General features: G+C 41.0%; 1 protein-coding gene across 3 annotated transcripts in view; it reads left to right on the forward strand.

Annotated features, from left to right (window-relative positions):
* The window catches only part of LOC143749340 (sodium/hydrogen exchanger 9B2), a 33,701-nt gene that overhangs the window by 18,318 nt on the left and 2,883 nt on the right, over nucleotides 1-12,500 (forward strand). For 2 of the 3 annotated variants that reach the window (XM_077241867.1, XM_077241866.1), the window contains 4 exons: nucleotides 458-607; nucleotides 4,341-4,449; nucleotides 10,448-10,584; nucleotides 11,677-11,857. In XM_077241867.1, coding sequence (XP_077097982.1) covers nucleotides 458-607; nucleotides 4,341-4,449; nucleotides 10,448-10,584; nucleotides 11,677-11,857 — 577 coding nt within the window. Of the gene's footprint in view, nucleotides 1-457; nucleotides 608-4,340; nucleotides 4,450-10,447; nucleotides 10,585-11,676; nucleotides 12,207-12,500 lie in introns of those variants that run through there. The other variant, XM_077241865.1, reaches the window with a different exon arrangement.

Consider the following 12,500-nt stretch of genomic DNA (forward strand, 5'->3'; position numbering starts at 1 on the left):
ACACACACACACACACACACACACACACACACACACACACACTCACTCACTCACACACTCACTCACTCACTCACTCACTCGCTCTCACACACACACACACTCACTAGCACACACACACACACACACACTCACACACGCACTCACACTCACTCTCACACACACAAACACACACACACACACTCACTCACTCACACACACACACACACACACACACACACTCACACACACACTCACTCTCTCTCTCACACACACTCACTCACTCACTCACTCACTCACTCACTCACTCAGACACACACTCACTCACTCTCTCTCTCACACACACACACACACACACACACACACACACACACACACACACAGTCACTCACTCTCACTCATAACTGTGATGTTGCAAAATTTGTCAATTATGAAGCAAAGTCCATTCTGTGTGTGTGTGTGTGTGTGTGTGTGTGTGTAGTCAGATGTGGTGTTGCGACGCTCGTGTCTGCTGTTGGGTCTGTCTGTGTTCAGTGTGTTTGGCAGTATGGCCGCGGGTCTGGGTGGCGCTGGTGGACTCTGCACACTCGTTCTGGCCTTCATCGCTGGACTCAGCTGGGCAGAACACAAGGTGAAACACCTTCTACACGGCCGTCTGGGTCGGTTAAGACCGTGTTCTGCACTCATCGTCAATTCATTATGTCACTTCACTATGTCTCTTTATTACGCCACTTTATTACGTCACTTTATTACGTCACTTCATTACGTCACTTCATTACGTCACTTTATTAATCACTTCATTACGTCACTTCACTATGTTACTTCATTACGTCACTTTATTACGCCACTTCATTACGTCACTTTATTACCTCACTTTATTACGTCACTTCATTACGTCACTTTATTACGTCACTTCATTACGTCACTTTATTAATCACTTCATTACGTCACTTCATTACGTCACTTTATTACGCCACTTCATTACGTCACTTTATTACGTCACTTTATTACGTCACTTTATTACGCCACTTCATTACGCCACTTCATTACGTCACTTTATTACGCCACTTTATTACGTCACTTCATTACGTCACTTTATTTCGTCACTTCATTACGTCACTTTATTACGTCACTTTATTACCTCACTTCATTACGTCACTTCATTACGTCACTTCATTACGTCACTTCATTACGTCACTTTATTAATCACTTCTTTACGTCACTTTATTAATCACTTCATTACGTCACTTTATTACGTCACTTCATTACGTCACTTTATTACGCCACTTCATTACGTCACTTTATTACGTCACTTTATTACGTCACTTCATTACGTCACTTCATTACGTCACTTCATTACGTCACTTTATTAATCACTTCATTACGTCACTTTATTACGTCACTTCATTACGTCACTTTATTACGCCACTTCATTACGTCACTTTATTACGTCACTTCATTACGTCACTTCATTACGTCACTTCATTACGTCACTTTATTAATCACTTCATTACGTCACTTTATTAATCACTTCATTACGTCACTTTATTAATCACTTCATTACGTCACTTCACTATGTTACTTCATTACGTCACTTTATTACGCCACTTCATTACGTCACTTTATTACCTCACTTCATTACGTCACTTCATTACGTCACTTTATTACGTCACTTCATTACGTCACTTCACTATGTTACTTCATTACGTCACTTTATTACGTCACTTCATTACGTCACTTCACTATGTTACTTCATTACGTCACTTTATTACGTCACTTCATTACGTCACTTCACTATGTTACTTCATTACGTCACTTTATTACGTCACTTCATTACGTCACTTCACTATCACTTTATTACGTCACTTCACAATGTCACTTCATTACGTCACTTCAGGTCTCTCACTTGGATCCAGCTACTAACAGCTGATTGTTTAGTTAAGGTTCTGTTTAGCTCCTAGTCAACAGATTGAGTCAACTTCCTTGTAGGACCAAAATTCCACCACTTTCCTCTTAACCAATTACAATTAACCAATGAGTTGACCTTAACCAATGACAATTAACCAATGAGCTTACCTTAACCAATTACAATTAACCAATGAGTTGACCTTAACCTATGAGAATTAACTAATGAACTGACCTTAACCAATGACACTTATCCAATGAGCTGACCTTAACCAATGACACTTAACCAATGAGCTGACCTTAACCAATTACAATTAACCAATGAACTGACCTTAACCAATGACAATTAACCAATGAGCTGACCTTAACCAATGATGATTTTAACCAATGAGCTGACCTTAACCAATTACAATTAGCCAATGAGCTGACCTTAACCAATGACACTTAACCAATGAGCTGACCTTAACCAATTACAATTAACCAATGAGTTGACCTTAACCAATTACAATTAACCAATGAGCTGACCTTTACCAATTACAATTAACCAATGAGCTGACCTTAACCAATGACAATTAACCAATGAGCTGACCTTAACCAATTACAATTAACCAATGAGCCGACCTTAACCAATTACAATTAACCAATTAACTGACCTTAACCAATGACACTTAACCAATGAGTTGACCTTAACCAATGACACTTAACCAATGAACTGACCTTAACCAATTACAATTAACCAATGAACTGACCTTAACCAATGACAATTAACCAATGAGCTGACCTTAACCAATGATGATTTTAACCAATGAACTGACCTTAACCAATTACAATTAACCAATGAGCTGACCTTAACCAATGACAATTAACCAATGAGCTGACCTTAACCAATGATGATTTTAACCAATGAGCTAACCTTAACCAATTACAATTAACCAATGAGTTGACCTTAACCTATGAGAATTAACCAATGAAATGGCCTTAACCAATTACAATTAACCAATGAGCTGACCTTAACCAATTACAATTAACCAATGAGCCGACCTTAACCAATTACAATTAACCAATGAACTGACCTTAACCAATTACACTTAACCAATGAGTTGACCTTAACCAATGACACTTAACCAATGAACTGACCTTAACCAATTGCAATTAACCAATGAACTGACCTTAACCAATGATAATTAACCAATGAGCTGACCTTAACCAATTACAATTAACCAATGAGCTGACCTTAACCTATGAGAATTAACCAATGAGCTGACCTTAACCAATTACAATTAACCAATGAACTGACCTTAACCAATGCCACTTAACCAATGAGTTGACCTTAACCAATGACAATTAACCAATGAGCTTACCTTAACCAATTACAATTAACCAATGAGTTGACCTTAACCTATGAGAATTAACCAATGAGCTGACCTTAACCAATTACAATTAACCAATGAGCTGACCTTAACCAATTACAATTAACCAATGAGCTGACCTTAACCAATTACAATTAACCAATGAACTGACCTTAACCAATGACACTTAACCAATGAACTGACCTTAACCAATTACAATTAACCAATGAACTGACCTTAACCAATTACAATTAACCAATGAACTGACCTTAACCAATTACAATTAACCAATGAACTGACCTTAACCAATTACAATTAACCAATGAGCTGACCTTAACCAATGACACTTAACCAATGAACTGACCTTAACCAATTACAATTAACCAATGAACTGACCTTAACCAATTACAATTAACCAATGAGCTGACCTTAACCAATGGCACTTAACCAAAGAGCTGACCTTAACCAATGACAATTAACCAATGAGCTGACCTTAACCAATTACAATTAACCTATGAGCTGACCTTAACCAATTACAATTAATTAATGACTTTCTAGGGAATATATATATATGATCAGTAGTCAATTAGAGTCTGAAGTTATGATATAAATAATAACCCTAACCCAAATAACTACATCTGCATTCACTATTATGAAAATTATTCATTTTTATCACTTATTTTTTACATGGTATTTAAACTAAATGTTTATTACATAAAGCAAACCACAAAAATCAAGTGATTAACTTTTTTGTCTGTCAGCTGTTCTGTACATCAAATCTTTAAATAATTGAAATATAGCATGTAAAATTAACTTGCAAAATCATTCCTTATAATTCACTATAGACTTTTCATTCACCGATCTCTATATATCTTATAGATAATATTATATATACTATAGATCAATGTTTCACATTGTCATCGAAATCATTGAAAATTCTGAGTTTCCCACTGTGTGTGTGTGCGTGCGTGCGTGCGTGCGTGCGTGTGTGTGTGTGTGTGTGTGTGTGTGTGTGTGCGTGCGTTCGTGTGTGTGTGTGTGTGTGTGTGTGTGTGTGTGTGTGTGTGTGTGTGTGTGTGTGTGTGTGTGTGTGTGTGTATGTGTGTCCAGGCTCCAGTGGCGGCAGTGGTGGGCCGGTTCTGGGACGTGTTCCAGCCGCTCTTGTTTGGTCTGATTGGAGCAGAAATCAGCATCTCGTCTCTCAGCGCTTATACTGTCGGTCAGAGACGTTTCTTTTGTCATTTCAAGGACTTTGCAACTAACCCTAAGCCTGCTGTTTTATACAGAGATAATAACATCCCCTAAATCTCACAGAAACCTTGTCTATTTTACATTGTAACTCAAACATGATTTAGTATATTTATTGAGTCTCTTAAACTAAAGGACAATACTGACATGTTTCAGGTTCTGTCTGTTGTAACGAGTAGAAATAAGATTTTTCCTGAACTTCTACTATATTTTGTAGAGTGAGTCTACAGAGAGGTATTATTGACTGAAACAGATTGACAGAAAACTTGCATTTACCCGTTTAATACCAATTGCCTTCACAAGTCAGGCCCGCTGCTTCGTCTACCCCATATGCTCAAGCACAAACTGGTAAAATACAGGGACCTCTGTGGAAGTGGAAATGAACACCGGAACCGAAAATGCATTTGGCCTGGCTCAAAGCTCTCTTAAATTGAATAATGCAACCAGAACTTTAGCCTCAGGCTTGCATCAATCGAGACTGGAATCCTCAGTGTTTGTGAATGATGGAAAAGTTCAACCTGATGACTGGCGGTTTCTTGTGGATGTCTTTAGTACTCTTTGGTTCTCAGTGATGCTCAAATGTTCCTTGAATTGCAATGTTTCTTAGCTAAGAGCCCAAGAAGGGGTTTACAGTACTGAGTACACACGTCACATCTTGGACACAGTTCTGCACCATGTCCAAGACAGTGTTTTTTCCATCGGATGACCAATAGCGTGGCTGGAGAGGTATTCTTCACTGTGTACAAGGTCAAGGAGAACCATTTCTACCGTTTGTAGCACACTTGATATCTGAATTCAAGAAACTAAAGTCTCCACCACCAGAACAAGAGCAGATTTATCTTATCTGCAAGCATGCACTTGAGTGCTACAGAGTTGCACTGTACAAATTACTTCTGGCATAGGTGTTACGAATTAAATATTAACTCTACTCAAAGAGAACAAAACTACCTGTAACAATTAACAGGGATCTGATCAACAAGACCCCTGGAGTCCCCGCTCTCACTCCCAAGGCTTCAGAAACAACGGAACAGTCTTAAAGTGCAAAAAGCATATTTATTAACATAAGTAGCTAAAGAGCCACAAAGTTCAGGAGGGGGAAAAGCCAAAACAAATAACAAAACAAAACTAACTAATTTAAGGATACTAACCTGGAAATCAGATAACAAACAAAAGATACAAGAACTTCCCTCCCTACTTATCAAAAACAGGAGAAAACCAAATAATAAATAAAAGAGGCACCCACCTCCCTACCATGCTCCGAAAGGGTTTAACATAATCAATCACAACTTAACATAAGGTTAAACATCAAATGTTTTAACATGTACTAGTAGATCACAGTAACACATCTCTTCATCAAGGAAGCCATGAGAGCGGGGAGCTGTAGATCCATGATCCAGGAGACTTAAATGCAGCGCCAAGCAGTCCCCATCACCAATCAGGTCACTCGTTAGCAGCTCCACCTGTGAGTCATTACAGTGAGAGAAAAACTAGAGAGAAAGAAGCACACCAAGGAAAACTAAACCAATACACTGTTTTCCCCAACATCACAAGACCAACACACTTCCACGTAACATAGGCCTCTTGATGCGTGTCCACGAGCTGCACTCTGCTCTTGACCCTGACAGCTGTAATAAATCAATAGTAGAGACAGGCACAGGCACTGGTTTCACATCGGGAAACTGTCACAACTGCAACCTTGTGCAACAGACTGTCTTTTCTAGCCACTGACAAACAGACAAGTCCTGTTCAAATGAGCCACAAAACCCTTGGGGGGATAGTAAAGCCCCGACATACGAAGAAAGGGAGGAGCAAATGCAAGCTTCTGTTCAGCAGAAGGTAAGCTTTAGTGGGGGGAGGACGTTTCTCTGAGGCAATCCTCCATCCAGAGGATAAATGCGCCTCACCCTTGTTTAATGTCCCCCCCTGAGCTGCTTGTGAAGGACTTCTCCTAAATTTTGGAATACACCATCTATTGTTAAAATCAACTTCTGTCATAAGGCCATCGACGCAGCGTTGGACAACGGTGCCTCACTTTCTGTCGCTCATACCAATATAATTTCTGATGTCCTGCGACATTCTCATAAGGTTCAACCTTGGACTTTCCCCCCAATTCAGCGTGCCAACAGTGCAGCTTGCACTCCGACTGGTTTTGTCTGGTTAAACTTTGGCCTCCAGGGTAAAAGTTTCTACCATTGGTTTGTCATTATCCCTGATCTTTCCTCATCTTGGAATTTGGGATGGAATTTATGCTATGAGCGTCGGTTAGCATTCATATCCCAGCAAGGACGGTGACCCTGGTTGAATCTAAACCCCCAAGAGGTTTTGAGAGAGAGGGTGGAGGCACCTGAGCTTGGGAGCTTGATGTTCTTGGATGTCCGGCAGTCTGCCTTGGATGTGAAAATTGAGATGGCTTGTCTGAAAGGGGAACAAAAAGGGAAATTGTTGGACCTCCTTAAAGTCTTTTGGAGCTTGTTTGACGGACACATGGGGCACACCTCATTGGGGGAGCACGTAATCAACATGGGTGATGCGAAACCAGTTCACCTCCCACCATACTGGACCTCACCAGCTAAGAAACAAATCATCGAAGATCAGATTCAGATGATGCTGGAAGGGAACATCATTGAACCTTCTTCCAGTCCATGGGCTGCACCTGTAGTAATTGTCAAGAAGCCATGTGGAGACCAAAGGTTTTGCATAGACTACAGAGGTCTTAATCACCTGACAATTAAGGATTCGTACCCACTACCCACTGAGTTGAAAAATTATTGGATTTCCTAGCTCATGGAAAATGTCCTACTACTCTTGATTTGGCTCGGGGGTACTGGCAGGGGTCGGTAGAGAAACAGTTAAGGCCAAAGACAGCATTCGCATTACACTGTGTTTTTTTTTTTTTTCAAATCAAAGTCCTTCCTTTTGGGCACGTTTCAAAGAGTAATGAACAAGTCCTTGCTGGATTGGTTTACAAGTGCTGTGGAGTTTACTTGGATGATATCTTCGTCGCATCATGATGTGGCGAGCAGGACGAGGTCGAGGGACGTGAGAGAGCGGCGTGGGGCCGGTGGCGTGATTACTGATGAATAACACCTGTGTGACGCACCGGTCTCGCATCTCTCACAGAGGAGCGGAAGCATAAAAGGAGGAGCAACGACTGTGAAGATCGAGAGAGGAAAAGGCCAGAACTTCTGTGTTGTGTGTCCAGCAGTCGTCCGTGAGGGGCTGCTGCCTTATACTTTTTTTTTTTTGATAAAAAAAAAAAAAATTTTTATTTTTTTATTAAAAGTGTTGAATGTTTGCCGGTTCCCGCCTCCTTCTTCCCATAACATCTGAACCTCGTTACACCCGACCTTTTGAACAACACTTGGAAGACCTCCAGGAAGCCCTGTGTTGACTTGAGTCAGCTGGTCTTACTCTCAAGCTAAATAAGTGTCCATTCTGCTTGAGTGGACTTGTCTTCCAAGGTCACTCCGTATGGTATTTCTCCTGATCTGAGAAAGGTGGAAGCGGTCACAGAGTTCAGAACGCTGACAAACGTGAAACGAGTGAGAGGATTTCTTGGCCTCACAAGCTATTACAGACAATTCATTCCAAATTATGCACAAAAAGCAGAGCCAATTTTTAACTTCACCAGAAAGGAAACCCTGTTCGAATGGGACGACAGTTGTCAGGCTTCGATGGATTACTGGAAAAACTGCCTTACGTCTGAACCCATTCTATGCCTCCCAGATTTCACACGCCCATTCTTCATCCACACTGAGGCTTGTGACTTGGGCTTTGGTGCGGCCTTGATGCCATAGGGCGAGATGTGGTTGTAGCTTTCGTGAGCAGGACGTTGCATAAAGTGGAAAGATAGTACTCAACACCTGAGAAAGAGTGTTTGGAAGTGATTTGAACATCAGACCTTACATCGAGGGCCTTTATGTAACCATTTTTACTGACCACAACAGCCTGAGGTGGCTGATGAATCGTCCCAATCCCTCTGGACAACTTGCGAGATGGTCCATGTGCCTACAGGTTTTTGATTTTAACATCGTCCACAGGCCGGGTGTTCAGAATACAGTTCAAGGCACTCTATCACGCAACCCACTGCCGCATTGCTAGGGCCTTATTGACATTCTTTGACAGTCTTTCCTCGGTCACAATCACAGAAAGGGCACAGTTGAGGCAGATACAAAATGGTGACCCAGTGGTTGACGGTCTTCTTCGAATCCTTGAAGAGTGCGGTACAGACGAAGAACATGTCATTCATGACGGTCTGCTTTATTTCAGGGACCCTAAGATAACCTGCAGTCTCCACCCAATGAAGCAGCTTAAATCTGATGTCCCAACTTTATTTGACCCACTGTACTCAAATATTATCCTTCCATCCTACAGCTGGCCATCTGGGTGTGACAAAAACACTGGCCAGGCTGAAGCAAAGGTTTTTTTGGCCCAAAATGGCGACAGATGTGAAAATGTATGTTATATCGTGTCCTTTGTGCCAGTTGACAAAGCCGAGCCAAAGAAAACCAGTAGCCTCATGGTTCCCATCAAACCAATGAAACACTGGGAATACACAGGAGTGGATTGTACTCAGAGTGGCAATAAATATCTAATCGTCTTTGCTGACTACTTTTCTAAATGGGTAGAAATGAGTGCAGCGCTGTCACCGACAGCTCAAGTGGCGAGCAAGTTTCTGAATTAAGTATTTGCCCAACACAGTGCACCAACCTACCTCATATGAGATCGTGGGACCCCGTTTGTGAGGAATCTTTTTGAGCATGTGGTTGCTTCCCTTGGTACTGAACAAAAGTGAACGCCACTGAGATGGTAAACCACACACTTAAAACTGCCATACATGCACACGTGGAGGACAAGCACACTTTGTGGGATAAGCATCTTCCACAAATCTGTTTCGCTCTTCGAACTGCTTGCCATGAGAGCACAGGTCAATCTCCAGCATTGTTGTTATATGGCCGTGAATTGGAGTTGCTTGATATGATAACTAAACCAAATACTGCGGGAGTAGATGATCCTGAGGTACCTTATCCTGAGAGTTTAAAAGCTTCCCTGCAGAATACTCACGACCGCGTCGCTCTATTAAGAGCGCACCTACATTTGAAATAATGAATTTGCACGCTCACAAAACGCAATATGTGAACAGGCTCTAAATGCGGACATTGCATCTGAAATAAAAGTCAAGAACGGCTATTTATTTGGCTTTACTCTGTTACATGGACATTTAAATATGTAATGTCATAATTATAATGTTTTGAGAGTTTACTTATAATTGTTGCATTAGGCTATGAATTAATAAACATTTATTGATAAGCACTATTTCTTCTCTTTTCATTTACAGAAGCATGACCCACGAGTTGTCGAGTAACTCGAGTATTGCTTTGATAAGAAATCGACTAGCAGAAATCAATAGTCGTGTAAACCCCTATGCAAGACAGATGTTCGTATTTAGTGATGTTCCTACGTTGCATGCTGTGTTAAGTTATTATATGTATAATTTCTTGTGTCGATTGGGTGATTCAAGAAATACAATCATAATGGTCTTAAATGATCCTATATTAAGTGATACAAGTATTCCTCCGGGTTCTGGAAGCACTCAAACTCAAATTTGTACGTTCTTAAATAATGTTTGCTATATGTAAATCTATGGTGGTATGTTATTCTTTTCTTTATGTTTCTTTTACTTTGTGATTTGGACCTACGGGTCTGGAATAAAGAATGAATGTCGGGTCTCTGCAATAACTCCCACTAAGTGACTCATCCCTGTTTTTCTACGGACACGTGTAACTGTGTCTAAGGATTCAGGTAGCTTTATTGATAAGGAATTGCACTTTAAAATGATAAGTGTTGGACTTCTGTTCTCTTTGTGTGTGTGTGTGTGTGTGTGTGTGTGTGTGTGTGTGTGTGTGTGTGTGTGTGTGTGTGTGTGTGTGTGTGTGTGTGTGTGTGTGTGTGTGTGTGTGCGTGCGCAGGTTTGGGTGTCGCCACTCTGTGTGTGGGTCTGCTGGTCCGTGTGTTGGTGACGTTCTGTGTGGTTCTGTTTGCTGGTTTTAATATGAAGGAGAAGATCTTTATATCTCTGGCCTGGATGCCCAAAGCTACAGTACAAGTAAGCCTTGATGAAAACTTTATTCAAATCATATTTTCTTTGCTCTATTTACAGAGAACGTATCGACATGTTTATGAATCCATCATCCAAACAGGAAATTACATCATTGCTTCCATCTGTTACACTATCCTGCATGTGCGTGTGATTGTTTTTGCGATTTATGAGGACAGAAATCTTTATTATGACATGGGTATTACACAGTTATTACACTGGTATTACAGTTATTACACTGGTATTACACTGGTATTACACAGTTATTACACTGGTATTACAATGGTATTAAACTGGTATTACACAGTTATTACAATGGTATTACACTAGTATTACACAGTTATTACACTGGTATTACACTGTGAACATGATTTGAGGACATTTCCTGAGACCTTGATTTCAAATAGCTTTAAAAACATACTAAACTGTTTTATTAAAAATGTAAAAATGCATAAAGTTTTCTGTGATGGGTAGGTTTAGGGGTAGGGTTAGTGTGTGTGTGTGTGTGTGTGTGTGTGTGTGTGTGTGTGTGTGTGTGTGTGTGTGTGTGTGTGTGTGTGTGTGTGTGTGTGTGTGTGTGTGTGTGTGTGTGTGTGTGTGTGTGTGTGTGTGTGTGTGTGTGTGTGTGTGTGTAGCATGTACAGAGTGAACCGCAGCGGTCCGAGAACTGAGCCTTGTGGTACACCATACTGAACTTGTGATCGATAAGACATCTCTTCATTTACTGCTACAAACTGATAACGGTCAGATAAATATGATTTAAACCATGCTAATGCAATTCCACTAATGCCAACATATTTTTCTAGTCTATTTAAGAGAATGTTGTGGTCAATGGTGTCAAATGCAGCACTAAGATCAAGTAACACTAATAGAGAGATACAACCACGATCGGATGATAAGAGCAAATCATTTGTGACTCTAATGAGAGCTGTCTCAGTGCTATTATACGGTCTAAATCCTGACTGGAAATCCTCGCAGATATCATTTCTTTCTAAAAAGGAACATAGTTGTGAGGATACTGCCTTTTCTAGTATCTTTGACAGAAAAGGTAGATTCGAGATCGGCCTGTAATTGACTAATTCTGTGTGTGTGTGTGTTCAGGCAGCTCTCGGCTCCACGGCGCTGGATGTGGCCCGCAGTGCTGGAGACGAGCAGCTTCAGAAATATGGCATGGATGTTCTGACGGTGGCGGTTCTTGCGATTCTCTTCACGGCGCCGGTCGGAGCGCTTGCCATCGGCCTCACCGGACCCAAACTACTGCAGCAGAACACACACACACGGGGTGAGCAACACACACACTGTAGAACACACACACACGGGGTCAGCAACACACACTGCAGAACACACACACACACACACACACACACGGGGTCAGCAACACACACTGCAGAACACACACACACACACACACGGGGTGAGCAACACATACACTGCAGAACACACACACACACACACACACATACACACACACTACACACACACACACACACACACACACACACACGGGGTCAGCAACACACACTGCAGAACACACACACACACACGGGGTGAGCAACACATACACTGCAGAACACACACACACACACACACACACACACACACACTACACACACACACACACACACACACACACACACACACACACACTACACGTCTCACTGCAAATAATGCTTTTCTTACTTACTATTTTTGTCTTGTTTCCAGTCCAAATATCTATAAATTCTTAAATCAAGATGCATTTACTTGTTGAGTAAAATGACAAAAGATATTATGTCCTGTTTTCCGGGGGAATTAATCAAAATGAAGTGAGTTGATGCTTAAAAAAAGCTAAATTATCTGCCAATGGGGTGAGAAAAATTACTCAAGTTTTGAGTATTTTTTGTTGCATTATTTATTAATTGAAGTTCCACATGATGCACTGAACC

This window comes from Siphateles boraxobius, unplaced genomic scaffold, assembly GCF_051911475.1.
Source record: "Siphateles boraxobius isolate OS27281-9 unplaced genomic scaffold, OSU_SipBor_1 240, whole genome shotgun sequence".
In the NCBI taxonomy this organism is placed as follows: Eukaryota; Metazoa; Chordata; class Actinopteri; order Cypriniformes; family Leuciscidae; genus Siphateles; species Siphateles boraxobius.